Consider the following 15,737-nt stretch of genomic DNA (forward strand, 5'->3'; position numbering starts at 1 on the left):
ATCTACAACTCTAAAGTCTTCTACAGATATTCCCTGTATTATATTCATTTTCTATCCAATCATAACATTTCATCTATACTTAATAATATTCTGTGTCTTCCTTGTCAGTAATTTTCATTGTCTGACTATTCATTTCTGCACAGTCCAAAATTTTCTTAATCGCTTCTCTTTCAGAGGGAATTTTTGTTCCTTTCCATTTTTGTGCAAATGCAAGTCTAGCTGCTGTGATCACATGACCAATTAAATATGTATCTTCCTTGTTAAATTGGAGTTGGATTCAAACATGGATGGGAAAAAAATGTTGAAACAAAGTATAGAACTAAAACCAGAGATATTCATGTTGGGTATATTACCAGAAAAAATTAACATGAAAAAAGTGACCTATCATCAGTCCTCACACTTATAACCATTGCAGCATGCCCATATCACATGCATAGTTCCCTCTAAGCTGAGCAGTGAGCAATCGCTCACTTAAAAATCGTCATCAACTCAGAGTTTTCCAAACCTGCCCAGAAGCCGAGAGGGAAAGAGTGAGAGGGAAGGAGAGAGAGAGGAAGAGAGGAAGAGAGAGAAACAGATAGAAAAAAGAGAGGAAGGAAAAGAGAAAGAAAAAGAATGGGAGTAAGGAAGAGAGAAAGAAAATCAAAATCTAGTTTGAAACTAGCTCAACTATTTAAGTGGCATTTTGATATTGATAGAGTTGCCCTATTATGAGCTCACTGTTATAGACACACAGTACAGTATTTATTTTGAAATTCTCTGAGGCAAAACAGGGTGGGTTTTTTATTTGTTTGTTTGTTTATTTATTTATTTATTTATTATTTCTGTGCCGCCCAGTCCCGAAGGGACTGCCGCTCAGACACTATACTTTTCCGCCCACCCCCCCAAAAAATTAGAGGGAACACTGATTCACATGATCAAAATTCAGGCACTTGGCAACCTTCATATAATTACAATAGCTACAGCAACTTGGGAATTCTGGAACAGAAATTACAAAATAACAAAATCGGCAAAGTAACAAAGGGAATCAATATAAAATGTTCTATCGCTGGTACTTGATACCTTCTAGATTAGCGAAGATTTACCCAAACCTGGAACCAAATTGTTGGAAATATGGTCAAAAACAAGGTACCTTCTATCATACATGGTGGTTATGTTCAGGAAAAAAAAAATAGTGGGGAAAAAAATAATAGGTGGGCACAAGAAATAACAGAATTTCAGATAGAATACACCCTGGAGTTATTTTTGCTAGGGATTATTAAAAGGGAATATAACAAAAGAACAAAATACATCATTTTATATATAACAACAGCAGCAAGAATAGAGTTTGTGTAATGCTGGAGAAAAACGAACCTTCTAAAAGTTTAGTAATAAAAAAAACATTTAATTGTGCCAAAATTGACAAATTAACAATTGAATTGAAAGAACAAATAAATGAGGAATACTATGCAATAAGGAAGAAGTTGAGAATAGAAAAACAGAAAAACAGAAAAGGAAGAGACAACATTAAAAAGAATTGAAGTGTATAGCTAAAATGTATGGAGTATACAGTATTGGAATTTGAATGTCGTGGTATGTAAATGGTATGTAAATGAGCATAGTTATGTGTAGTTGTTTAATGATAAAAATACAATAAAAACTTCCAGGGGAAAAAAATAAACCCCTTTTCTAATCATCCCAAGTATGGATTTTCACCTCTTTGTTTTAACATCCACACACAAATGGCATTTTTATTTTGCTGCCCACCAATCCTATAAAACTCCCTTCCAGATTATGCATTGCCAGCTCAAAACTTTTGTTCCAGGGTGCATGATATTATATTGGTTTACCTGTCAGTTTGTCCCTTCACTAGTTTCATTGCTTAGCATGACAAGTAAGAAGAGTCTTGGATTCATGTTATTTTTTTATTTTACATTTAGTTAAACGTGTGGTGCAAAATCGGCCATGATTTTGGCTTTAGCTCATTGTGACTGTAGTAACAGTGAATTCCTACTAGTAAGCCCTTTGGGAGCCAATGAGATTAACATTGTGAATATGTTTCTGCTGCCAAACCTTGGCCAAAATGATATTTGAAAAAAAAAATGAGAGAGAAAAAGAGCTATGCACATGCAAGCATTTTCTCTCCTCCTACTCACTAAAACAACTTCTCCTAGCAGAATGAATATTTTTTTTCAATAAAGTTTATCCCTGGAGGTTTTTATTTCCTTCCTTCCTTTCCTTTCCTTCCTTCCTTCCTTCCTTCCTTCCTTCCTTCCTTCCTTCCTTCCTTCCTTCCTTCCTTCCTTCCTTCATTCCTTCCTTCCTTCTTCTGAAAGTTTAGTTCCAGGAACCAGGAAGGGTATCTTCTATAGCAGTGTTTCCCAACCTTGGCAACTTGAAGATATTTGGACTTCAACTCCCAGAATTCCCCAGCCAGCAAATGCTGTCTGGGGAATTCTGGGAGTTGAAGTCCAGATATCTTCAAGTTGCTAAGGTTGGGAAACACTGTTCTATAGCCCTTCTCTGAACAATAGCCCTGCTGTTGCACAGGGAAAGGTGGTCATGGTGTTCAGAACAGACCTTACCCTATTCCATAGCGTGCTTTCTCCCAAGGAGCATTCCTTGATGCTTTTTCCAGCAAAGTTTGTTTGTCTAAGAGATTTATTGAGACACGGGAATGAATAAACAGTTTATTTTTTACCTTAATTTCAACTGAATTTGCTTGCAGTTCGTTGGCTATGTTTCATATTTAAGAGTTGGGTGTTAAAAGTGTGGCTTTTCACTGTGTGGGCAATACAGTACTTTTCTTTCTTGTGAAGAGATTGGCAAACTACCACTTCAGAGCTACACAAGGAGACAGGGTCTCTAAACTCACCTGCCCTCCCCTTGTTGCACCTAAGCAGTTATTTGATCACAAATGTCATATATTAGTGATAGAAATGCTCCCCCCAAAACCACTCTATGTATCCTATGGGGTGAGGGGAGGGAGAAGGGTTTTTTTTAAAACCCTTTATTTATTTAGCTGGATACTGATTTTAGTCCATTTGTGGGTGAGTTCCTTAATGGATCACATGCTTAACAGCTAAACACATGTGCTTCCATTCTGCTTCCATGCTGCAAGGAATGCATTTAACCAAGTGGTTATTAAACACAAATTAACATTTAGCCTCTGTAAGTAGTTGAATCTAATGGTGGGAGGAGAAATTCTTTGCAGCAACCAAGTCACAAGTATAATTGGCTCCTCATGGTGCAGCTGAGACAATTCTACTCCTGGCTATGAATGTTCACTGTATGGATATATAAACACACATATATAAATATTACCAAAAGTAACTGCCTATGTGGAGGCGTTCACTCAAATAATTGGCATGTGGTGTCGCCTTGAAATAGTTACATTGGAAGAAACCATCAGCCCAGCTGCTTAGCTATGGAAATGAACGAAGCTACAACACCAGTGCGAGTTTGGTACACCAAGTTTGGTAAATCATTAGTTTAGCGAGCGTTCAAAGTTACAGAAGCACTGAAAGTACTTTTGCCAGACCCATCCTTGAATACAGTTCATCTGTCTGGAATCCACACCACATCTTGGACATCAACACCCTTGAAAATGTCCAAAGATACTTCACCAGAAGAGCCCTTCACTCCTCCATTCGAAACAGAATACCCTACGAAAGCAGACTATCAATCCTAGGTCTAGAAAGCTTAGAACTACATCGCCTAAAACACGATCTAAGTATTGCCCACAAGATCATATGCTGCAACGTTCTACCTGTCAATGACTACTTCAGCTTCAACAGCAACAACACAAGAACACGCAACAGATTCAAACTTAATATTAACCGCTCCAAACTTGACTGTAAAAAATATGACTTCAGCAACCCAGTTGTCGAAGCGTGGAACTCATTACCTGACTCAGTAGTGTCAACCCCTAACCCCCAACATTTTTCCCTTAGACTATCCACGATTGACCTCTCGAGGTTCCTTAGAGGTCAGTAAGGGGCGTGCATGTGCACCAGTGTGCCTTCTGTCCCCTGTCCAATTGTCTCTCCTTATCTCATTTATCTTTTCTTCCTTTCAAATATGTTCACCTATACTTTTATATCTTTTCTTCTATTCTTTTCTTTATTTATATTACTACATATTTATTCTCTTCAATGTGTATTATGTATTGGACAAAATAAATAAATAAATAAAATAAAAATAAATAAATAAGTGGCTGGCAACTGGTCCTTGCACTTAACATCTCTTACAGCATTCTCCACGGTTACGTAATCAGAATTTGAATCCTTTGCAACCACCAGAGGTGGGCTGCTAAAGTGGAACGGTGACGTGTGCTTGCCCCCGTGGCTCTGAGTGCTAGCGGAGTCCAGTGCAATTATGCTACTGCATCCGGGCAGGTAGCGAAATTGCACGCGGACACACTGTGCACGATTTCCCTACCTGCCCAGGTGCAGTAGCAGAATTGCTAGCACTCAGAGCCACGGGGGTGAGCCCAAGTCACCGTTCCACCTTAGTAGCCCACCTCTGGCCACCAGGATGTATTTATGATGGTTGTAGCTGGCTTCCAAGCCATCTTCTCACAAGTCTTTGGAGAGGGGCAGCATACAAATCTAATAAATAATAATAATAATTATTATTGTTGTTATTATTATTATTATTATTATTATTATTATTATTATTATTATTAAATGCAATCAGTGGGGGGAAGCCAGCTTCCCTTAACAAGCATATGATTCACTTAATAACGGTGGTGATTCACCTAACTGTGGAAGAAAAGGTTGTAAAATCAGACGTGACTCACTTAACAGCCACTTTGCTTAGAAATTCTAGCTTCAGTTGTGGTTGTAAGTCAAAGACTATCTGTATAAACATAGTCAAAAACCATCATTTTTATCTTTTGGACCTATGGCAGTGATGGTGAAGCTATGGAATCAACTCCCACCAGAGATTAAAACTTCCCCCATCCTCCTTGTCTTTCGCAAATTATTTAAGACCCACCTGTATCGCCAGGCATGGGAGAATTGAGACATCTCCCCCAGGCTTTTACATTTTATGTATAGTATGGGTGTGTTCCATGGTTTTTCAATTATGGGTTTTTCTACATGTTTTTTAATATTAGATTTGTTTCCATTGTAACATTGTTATTATTGTTGTTGTGAGCCACCCCGAGTCTTCTGAGAGGGACGGCATACAAATCTAATAAATTATTATTATTATTATTATTATTATTATTATTATTATTATTATTACCTATTATTATTATTATTATTATTATTATTATTATTATTATTATTATTATTATTATGGCATGGGTGCCAGAGGTAGCATGCGGAGCCATATCTGCTGGCATGCGAGCCGTTGCCCTAGCTCAGTTCCAACATGTGTGCGTGTGCTGGCCAGCTGATTTTTGGCTCACATAGAGGCTCTGGGAGGGCGTTTTTGGCTTCCAGAAAAGCCTTTGGAACCTGGGGGAGGACAAAACATGAACCTACTGGGCCTAACAGAAGTTGGGAAACAGGCCACTTTTGGCCTCCAGAGGGCCTCCGGAGGGCAGGGGAAGCGGTTCCCGCCTCCCCAGGCATTGAATTATGGGTGTGGGCACTCGGGCATGTGCGATAGCACACGCCCACGCTCTTTTGGCACCCGAGGAAAAAAAGGTTTGCCATCGCTGACCTATGGTGTCAAAGAAAAAGTGTGCTTTACATTTCTTTCTTTCCTTTTACTCATAATGTTCTCTTTTTCTTTTGCCTTCCCTGTACAATCCACACTGCTTGCTACAGAGGATGAAGCATCCCCATATCAGGTCAGTATTGGGGATTATTTAAGATGCTATAAACCAGTGGTTCTCAACCTTGGGGTCGGGACCCCTTTGGGGGTCGAATGACCATTTCACAGGGGTCGCCTAAGACCATGGGAAAAGACAAATTTCCAAGGGTGTTAGCAACTAAAGCTTCTATTCTGGCATCTCGGAACATATTGTTACAATCCAACCAATCAGGCGTTTACAGGGGGGGTGTCCCTCTGACCTCTTGCCAATCAGCTTAAAGATCTGATGGAAGAATTGGCGCTAAACTTATAGTTGGGGGTCACCACAAGATGAGGAACTGTATTAAGGGGTCGCGGCATTAGAAAGGTTGAGAACCACTGCTATAAACTAAGCCTGCTGGCCTTCACCGTTCCCAAGCTTGAATGGCGAAGGCTCGTGTAGCTGGACAGGTTCAGGCGACCCAGGAGTAAGGCCATCTTCAGCCATAGAAACTCATTGGATTTCTTCAGGACTTTTCCTACCTGTTATCCCAGTTTATTTCACAGGGTGATTGTCCTGAATATTAAATTGGGAAAGAGAGTATTATGTAAACGACTCAGAGCTACTTGAAGAAAACTTTGGTATAAATCTAAATGTACACTTAAATACCACTATATTTTCCTTTGCTGTAAAGCAGTGTTTCCCAACCTTGGCAACTTGAAGATACCTGGACTTCAACTCCCAGAATTCCCCAGCCAGCATTCGCAAGTTGCAAGTTGCCAAGGTTGGGAAACACTGCTGTAGAGCTATCAACAGAATTACCGCTAATTACCATTAAAACATCCTCGTCTCTAAACGGGAGTAATTGGTCAGATTTAACCACAAATTAGCAATTTAGGTTTGTATACCATCCATAGAGCTTTATGACACATTCTGAGCTGTTAACAATGTAGCAGCATTGTTTGCATATTGCCCCCAACAATCTGGGTCCTCATTTTACTGACCTTGGATGGACAGCAGTACCAGAGTACCTTAGAATAATAGATAGCACAAACAGAAAGGGAGGGGGGAACTCATTTTGCTGATAATGCTGTTTGCCTGCTGTTCCTTAGAATTCCTGAAACCATACTGAGATAATGCTTTGGAAAGATTATTTCTAGCTAAATTCTTAGAGTTGAAGGCTCAGGTATCACTACAAAACATCACGATTCCAAGTAGAAGAGAGGGCATGCATGTGTCTCCTTCCATCAAATAGTGCTATTGTGTTAAATCTGGGAATTGTGCCTCCCTTGTGGACCAGCATTTCTGTTGAAATCCAAATGGCAGACCCTGTGATTCCGCTATATAGAGTGCTGGTGAGACCACATTTGGAATACTGTGTTCAGTTCTGTAGACCTCACGTACAAAATGATATTGACAAAATTGAACGGGTCCAAAGATGGGCTACAAGAATGGTGGAAGGTCTTAAGCATAAAACTTATCAGGAAAGACTTAATGAACTCAATCTGTATAGTCTGGAGGACAGAAGGAAAAGGGGGGACATGATCGGAATATTTAAATATGTTAAAGGGTTAAATAAGGTTCAGGAGAGAGAAGTGTTTTTAATGGGAAAGTGAACACAAGAATAAGGGGGCACAATCTGAGGTTAGTTGGGGGGGAAATTAGAAGTAACGTGAGAAAATATTATTTTACTGAAAGAGTAGTAAATGCTTGGAACAAACTTCCAGCAGACATGGTTGGTAAATCCACAGTAACTGAATTTAAACATGCCTGGGATAAACACATATCTATCCTAAGATAAAATACAATTGTGAGCCACACCGAGTCTTTGTGAGCCTCCCCAAGTCTTCGGAGAGGGGCGGCATACAAATCTAAATAATAATAATAATAATAATAATAATAATAATAATTATTATTATTATTATTATTATTATTATTATTATTATTATTTATTGCGGGACCACCTTCTGCCGTAGGAATCCTAGTGACTGATTAGGTCCCACAGAGTTGGCCTTCTCCATGTCCTATCAGCCAGACAATGTCGCTTGGTGGGGTCTAGGGGAAGAGCCTTCTCTGTGGGGGGCCCGGCCCTCTGGAATCAGCTCCCCCTGGAGATTCGCACTGCCTCCACCCTCCTTGCCTTCCGTAAGAGTCTTAAGACTCACCTATGTCGTCAAGCTTGGGGCAATTAGGTCTCAGCCCCCTGGTCAACGAAATGAGATATATTTTGTATGATTGAACTGATACGATTGTTTTTAAATTTTGGATTTCGGAACGCATCCCCCGCGAAAATCGAGGGAACACTGTATTGTTAATCATGCCTGTCCACAGGAATCATCTTAAACTAAAGGTTAGAACTTGCATGGTGTTAGATAAGTTCAACGAAATTCAAGTGGTGAATTCTAAACCAACAATGGTGGTTCAGACTTAGGCCACTTATGGCTGCATAAACGTTTTAGGGTGATTTCTCTTTTAACTCTCCCCCAAAGGCTCTGCCACTCTTATAATTTCAGTCAAATAAATGGAGGATTAAATCACCTCTCTAGCACCATGGACCTAATTTCAGTTTAGATGTTTCAAAAAGAGCTGCTTTCTTTTATATGTGTATGATCAGTGCCAGCTAATGCATCTTGAAAATTATGGTATTTATAGTTCTACATATTCTATTCTATTCTACATTTGCAGAGGACATTAGATACAGGAAGATTGCCTAGTGTCTATTTAGCTGCATATTAACTTCAGTCCACTTACAACCCTGTTTGTTAATGGCCCAAATTTTAAATAGCTAATCATGAAGACAGCTGCTTCTGTGCTATGCATAACAGATTTGACCAATTTACTGGTAGCAACCTATTTCACATATATTATACACTGCTCAAAATAAATAAATAAAGGGAACACTTAAACAACACAATATAACTCCAAGTAAATCAAACTTCTGTGAAATCAAACTGTCCACTTAGGAAGCAACACTGATGGACAATTAATTTCACATGCTGTTGTGCACATTTAACTTTGTACAGAACAAAGTATTCAATGAGAATATTTCTTTCTTTCTTTCTTTCTTTCTTTCTTTCTTTCTTTCTTATTTCTTATTTATTTATTTATTATTTATTTATTTATTTTTTATTTGTATGCCATCCCTCTCCGTTGACTCGGGGCGGCTAACAACAATAATAAAACACCATATGACAAATCTAATATTAAAATAATTAAAAACCCTTATTAAAAAACCAAACATACACAAAAACATACCATGCATAAATTGTATAGGCCTGGAGGGAAAGGAATATCTCAATTCCCCCATGCCTGATGACAGAGGTGGGTTTTAAGGAGCTTATGAAAGGCGAGGAGGATAGGGGCAATTCTGATTTCTGGGGGGAGTTGGTTCCAGAGGGTCGGGGCCACCACAGAGAAGGTTCTTCCCCTGGGTCCCACCAAACGACATTGTTTAGACGACAGGACCCGGAGAAGGCCAACTCTGTGGGACCTAATCAGTCGCTGAGATTCGTGCGGCAGCAGGTGGTCCCGGAGATATTCTGGTCCAATGCCATGAAGGACTCTATAGGTCATAACCAACACTTTGAATTGTGATCGGAAACTGATCGGCAACCAATGCAGACTGCGGAGTGTTGGTGTGACATGGGCATATTTAGGGAAGCCCATGATTGCTCTCTGCACGATCTGAAGTTTCTGAACACTTTTCAATGGTAGCTCCATGTAGAGAGTGTTATTTGAGTGTTCCCTTTATTTTTTGAGCAGTATTTTATAACCTGTCCAGAGTCATTGAGGTGGGTGGTGATAGGAATAAATATTTATTTATTCAAGCACGCTACTTGAATGCAACGGTGGGAGGCAGGTTCCATGCAACAAATAAGTTGCAAAGGAAAAATTGAAGACAGTTGTCAGCTGGGCAAAGGCTGCTTACCACACTGCCTTCAGTCATTTGCTTTGAGATAAGCCATATTTCACAATTGTGAGGGTTGACCATAGTTCATATTATTCATGTTTATTTAATAGAGAAAAGAGTTTTAGCAATCTTTTGCAGCAAATCTTTTTTCACCATTTAAGAACAAGTGGATCACATTGGCTGTATATGTATCTTTCTTGCCACTAATCTCAGTTAAGGAAATGTGTGTGTTTTTTTTAATGTGATCACCTGCTGTCAAAAAGAACCAGTAAAATCACATTCCTGTACTAAAACATTACCATCCTCCTAGGGCAGTGTTTCCCAACCTTGGCAACTTGAAGATATTTGGACTTCAACTCCCAGAATTCCCCAGCCAACATTCGCTGGCTGGGGAATTCTGGGAGTTGAAGTCCAGATATCTTCAGGTTGCCAAGGTTGGGGAAACACTGTTCTAGGGTAGTCAATGTGGCCTAAAGAGCTTTCTGCAGATGTTTGCTGAGAGTAAGGTTATCAGATGTCTGGAAAAAGGAGGACCATGTGACATGTCCTTCTTTCTTCCTCTGTCCCACAGGATAGCCTTGAAATTAAATATTGTCTAGTTCAGGGGTCTCCAACCTTGGCAACTTTAAGACCTGTGGACTTTAAACTCCCAGAATTTATGGGAGTTAAAGTCCAAAAGGCTTAAAGTTGTCATGGTTGGAAACCCCTGGTCTAGTTGCTTGACGAGCTTTTTCTGAACACCTTTTCTCCACAGCAGGAAACATCTCGAATAAATGTTAATGTAAGTTATCAAGCTTTGAGGAGATACAAGTAGAGGTACAAGAGATAGAAAAATATAGTAGAAAATGTAAGGAAAATTAAAAAATACAAGAATCAGGGAAATTGTTGGCATGGGTGTCAAGATAAAGGAGTGTTTATGCATATGTTTTGGGAACGCCCCGATAGTGCAGGAATTTTGGCAAAAAGTGAAAGAGGACATAAATGGAATGCTAAATATACAATGGACAATCACTAAGGAAATGGCAGTACTAGTTAAAAAGTAATGCGATGGGAGAATTTAGGAGAAATAAAACAAGCAGCAATAGGAAAAACGCTCAGGCAGTAATAGGTTTTTGGGTTGGAAGGATGCGACAAAATGGACAATGCAAAATTGGTGGACCATATTCAATTTGAAATTATGGATAAAAGGATAAATTCAGATAATTTTGGGCGGGGACCCCAGGGGAAGAGCCTTTCTCTGTGGCGGCCCCGGCCCTCTGGAACCAACTCCTGCCCCCACCCTCCTCGCCTTTCGTAAGCTCCTTAAAACCCACCTCTGCCGTCAGGCATGGGGGAACTGAGATATTCTTTCCCCCTAGGCCTTTACAATTTATGCATGGTATACGTGTTTGTATGTAGTTTGGTTTTATCAAATAAAGGTTTTTTAGCTGTTTTAGTATTGGATTTACATGCTGTTTTTATTACTGTTGTGAGCCGGCCGAGTCTGCGGACAGGGGCGGTATACAAATCAAATCAAATAAATAAATAAATAAATAAATGATGAAACTGAATTGGGACAACTGATGGGACGGTGGGACAAGGTAAGACGATATATGATGAGCAGAATCCGAGACCAAGCTATAAGAAATAAATTGGAATCACTCTATAATATGTAAATAGATATATTGCTCTTGGGTCAAGTGGACTATACAGTATAAGAAACACCCCCGATTTGGTGGTGGGGAATGTGTGTGTGTCTGGGTGGTGGGCACATTTCACTATGCACTGTTTTTATGTTGTGTGTATTAAACTTGTTAAAAATTAATAAAAATAATTTATATATAAAAAAAGTAAGTTATCAAGCTTTGCTATGAGACTTTGGTTAGTTACCTTCTCAGGCTTCGATTGCTGCCTGGAATGGACAACACCATAATATCCTAACTGGTTCTAGCACATTCCTGTGATTGAAACACCAGTGCTTCTGAAGCTGGAAAAAATAATTTCATATTATATGCAGATCTAGCTCTTCTTTTTTTTTCAATTTGTTAATGTTTTGGATGCAGGAAGTTTAAATATGTGTCCTCTTTTCTCCCATTGTCCTCTTTTCCAATTATTTTTGTCCTCCTTTGCTTGTTCAGATACCTGGTAACTCTGGTATGAGAGAGAGAGAGAGAGAGAGAGAGGGAAGGGAGTTTATCTAACTTAAGAGATATTACACTAAAGCTACTGAGCTTTATAAACAATCCTTCCTAGTTTAACAAGTTATATAAATCTGGTCAACTAGAAATAAATCAGAATTTGGACATGCTATGCAACCCCACTAATTAAATATTTAGCAAGTAAACGAAGGAACAAATGTTGTTATAACCAACTTCAAAAAGTAGCACCAGAACTAAAGGCTATATAGTGTGAATAGCAGCTTTTCTGTTTGTTTGTTTCTCAGTTTTCTGGATATTCTCTGGCCCCTTACCTTCAGTAACAACTAGCAGAGGTGAGAGTAAGATGTCAAGGTCAATAGATGAGAATTTTGCAGCTCTGCATTTCCTTACTCAAACAAAAGGCTTTATAGGCTGCAAAATGGCTCTGCTACACTAAGAGACTTTGGAATCTACAAAAAAAATATTTTTTTATTTTTTTGTTGCTACTAAAGCACAGCTTGGGAGCTTTGCTGCCACCCCCCACCTCCACCTGAGCCTCCCGCAGAGCAAATGTATTTTGGCCTGCATTTTTCCTTGACTTTTCCTTCATCTCCAATCACATTAACGTAGCCTTTAGTGAGTGTTTCCTTAAGAGAACTCCCAGGCCTCTTTTTTAGGGTTATTTTTGGGGGGGGATTGTGTGGGAGAGGGAAGGGAGAAACCAAATATCCAGCACGCTACATAAAAGTCACATCTAAAACAAGTATTATGTGTTAAAATAAAAAGAACGGAACCAGTAAAAGAAGTCAGTATGCAGATTTTCAAAACAAATGGAGTTCAGTCTATCGGGAGGACTGAAGAGAACCTGGCTTTTAAAAACTGGTGTTTATTCTGTGGCGCAGTTCATTCTACAGTCATGTTGCTGAATGATTCCCTTTAATTCTCCAGTTGTGCCTAACCACAGCACAAACATTGGGGGAAATTTTTTCCCCCTGCTATGTCCTCCTGATGGTGCCTTTATCAGCCCATGGATGAAACTCCTGAAATAATTTTTAGCCTGTTAATACAATCTTTTTTTTTTTTTGAGACAACAACATCAAGTTATGCCCACAATGTGCAAAATCCCTATTTTTAACATATCTGAGAAGTTAAGTAATCTGCAGGGAATGGGGGTCAAGAGAGCATTTGCTGGGTATTTCTGATGCAAGCACAACTTCCTTGTCATTCTCCCCCACCCCCCATTAAATCAGCTTCATTTGCTATAATTCTGCTGATCTTTTTTTTTTTAAGAGTGGACACTGAAGAGTGGGAGAAATAAAGACAACTGCCTGGGGTTGAAATAATCCAGCAGTGAAATGCAGTAACAGGTTGAAATAGCACATGACAGGAAAGGATCCCCTACTTACAGAATAAAATACAGAAGAATCTGGAAATCAGGATATTCTGCCCAAATAATGCATAGAAATAAGTAATAGGCGGCTGCCCACCCCCACCCCTGGGGAAGGGAGTTTCTGCAGTGGGGGTAATAAGTTTTATGCACTATTTATTGAATACTTAATAGGTTTTTAAATTGTTCTTCCTTCTCTAATACCTTCGTATGAACCTTAATTACTTTTGAAATAGGAAATAATTAAATTGTATGTTTTTACCCCATAAACCCTTTAACCATTTTAATCATTATCTAGAACTGAACTTTTATAGCAATGAAAGAAAATTGAGCTACTTGCCTAATCTGTTATCATACTGAACCTTGTGGGGTTCCAGTGCAAAACTTAAAATGTTACTGTGCTCCTCAAAAAATCCATCATTTGTCCTTTTTTGTGGCTATTCAAATAATGTGACTTGATCAACTGAAAAAGAGGCCAAGTGCCTATTTGAAAACTTATCTTGGTTAGTAAGCCACTCCCATCCCCTGGGGTTAAGCAACCCTGTTCACATGATTGTCAAGCCACTCCCACCTGGTCACATGGCCAGCAAGCCACTCCTATCCGGTCACATGACCACCAAGCCACACCCACACAATAAGTCATGCCCACAGTGTTTAGTAAAAAAATTTGCAGCCCTTCAGTGATAGAAAGGAAGGGGGAGTAGAGAGAAATCTAAATAAAAGTGCTGTAATGTCTCACCTCCTTTGGGGATATTTTTTTAAAACCTGCATTCTATTTGAGTTGAACAAAATGGGCTGTAGGAAGATGGCTGTAGGAAGGAACTTATATATAACAGAGTCTTGTAGCCGGGCTCACTCAATTTCTGGATCATAGTTACTCATACATGGGTCTCCCCTTGATTCGGCTATTGCAATGTGCTTTTTATGAAGGCTGCTTTTTCTCAACCGAAAACCAGAGTTGTTCTAGACCAGATGTCTTCAAACTTGGCAATTTTAAGACTTGTGGACTTCAACTCCCGGAATTTGAATTCTGGGAGTTGAAGTCCGTAAGTCTTAAAGTTGCCAGGTTTGGGGACACCTGTTCTAGATAATGTAATAGCTTGAATAGTTGGGGGGGGAGTCATTTGGATGAACCACATAACATTACTTCTTGGAGAAGTTACTACTTATTTCTTGAATGCAATTCAAGGTACTGCTATCACCTTAAAACCTTCTATGACTCAAGACATCCTCGGAGAGGGGTCCTCGGAGAGGGGCGACATACAAATCTAATAAATTATTATTATTAGTAGTAGTAGTAGTAGTAGTAGTAGTAGCAGTAGTAGTAGTAGTAGTAGTATTTATAGACACACTTGTTCCCAGTGGCACTTGGCCATCTGATGTTATGGAAGGAAAACCTTCTCTGAGTTCTTATTCCTGGGGAATGTTATCATAAAAGCTAGAGTAGGCCTTCTTAGTTATTGCCCCATTTCTATGGAACTGCATTCCCCCTGGTATTACACCAGCTCCAACCTTGTGAAAGTTTTGAAAACTTATAAAACTAAATTTGGGGCTTTGTGGTAGACCTTCAGTTTTAATTGCTCTTGCAGTAGGACCATTTGTTTCAGTTATTGGTCTGACCGGGTCTATTGCTAACTAACGTGACTGTTTATATCATTATACACCATGTTATCATACTGTAAGCAATTCATTGTCATGCATTTAGAATAGCATATAAACCCAAGTTTTTTTTAAAAAACTGAAACAATTAAATTCCTGCTGCAATGCTGCAGTTGGCAGATGTGATTCCTAGAAGTTGATGGTGTACAGAAAGAAAGAGAGAAAGGGTAGCCAGGCAAGCTGGAGGAATCAAATCTGAAAAATCCCATTAGTCCCTTAATCAGTTTCTGGTCACAATTCAAAGTGTTGGTTATGACCTTTAAAGCCCTACATGGCTTCGGACCAGAATAACTTTGGGATCACCTTCTGCCGCATGAATCCCAGCGATGGATCAGGTCCCACAGAGTTGGCCTTCTCCGGGTCCCGTCGACAAAACAGTGTCGTCTGGCAGGCCCCAGGAGAAGAGCCTTCTCTGTGGCGGCCCTGGCCCTCTGGAATCAACTCCCCCCAAAGACTAGGACTGCCCCCACCCTCCTTGCCTTTCGCAAATTATTGAAAACCCACCTATGCCACCAGGCTTGCGGGACATAACTGACCCTTAGTTGTTTCATTTTATGTATGGCTTAATTGGAGGGTACGACTGTTTTTTATAATGGGTTTTTATAATTGTTTTTAATATTAGATTTGTGCTTTGTATTTTGTTGTGAGACGCTCTGAGTCTTCGGAGAGGGGTGGCATTAGAATCTAATAAATTATTATTATTATTATTATTATTATTATTATTATTATTATTATTAATGCAACAGGGGCAGGATAGAATTGTCAATGGGGGTCATAAATTTCACACGTGAGGATGGTGGATAGATTCAGCAGTAAGGTAAAGGCTCTGTCTCTCTCACTTGTCCTTTTTATTCTATCTCCATTTGATTTCTTCCCACTCTCTTCCTTCTTATAAACGCTTTTTATTAACACTTTTAAATAAGAAAATAAAAACTAACA

At 39.3% G+C, this 15,737-nt stretch overlaps 1 protein-coding gene across 3 annotated transcripts in view; it reads left to right on the top strand.

Annotated features, from left to right (window-relative positions):
* PPP1R1B (protein phosphatase 1 regulatory inhibitor subunit 1B) overlaps positions 1 to 15,737 on the top strand; it is a 103,395-nt gene that overhangs the window by 11,731 nt on the left and 75,927 nt on the right. For all 3 annotated transcript variants that reach the window (XM_070728991.1, XM_070728993.1, XM_070728992.1), the window contains exon 3: positions 5,760 to 5,782. In XM_070728991.1, the coding sequence (XP_070585092.1) occupies positions 5,760 to 5,782 (23 nt within the window). The remainder of the gene's footprint in view (positions 1 to 5,759; positions 5,783 to 15,737) is intronic.

Source organism: Erythrolamprus reginae, chromosome Z, assembly GCF_031021105.1.
Source record: "Erythrolamprus reginae isolate rEryReg1 chromosome Z, rEryReg1.hap1, whole genome shotgun sequence".
In the NCBI taxonomy this organism is placed as follows: domain Eukaryota; kingdom Metazoa; phylum Chordata; class Lepidosauria; order Squamata; family Dipsadidae; genus Erythrolamprus; species Erythrolamprus reginae.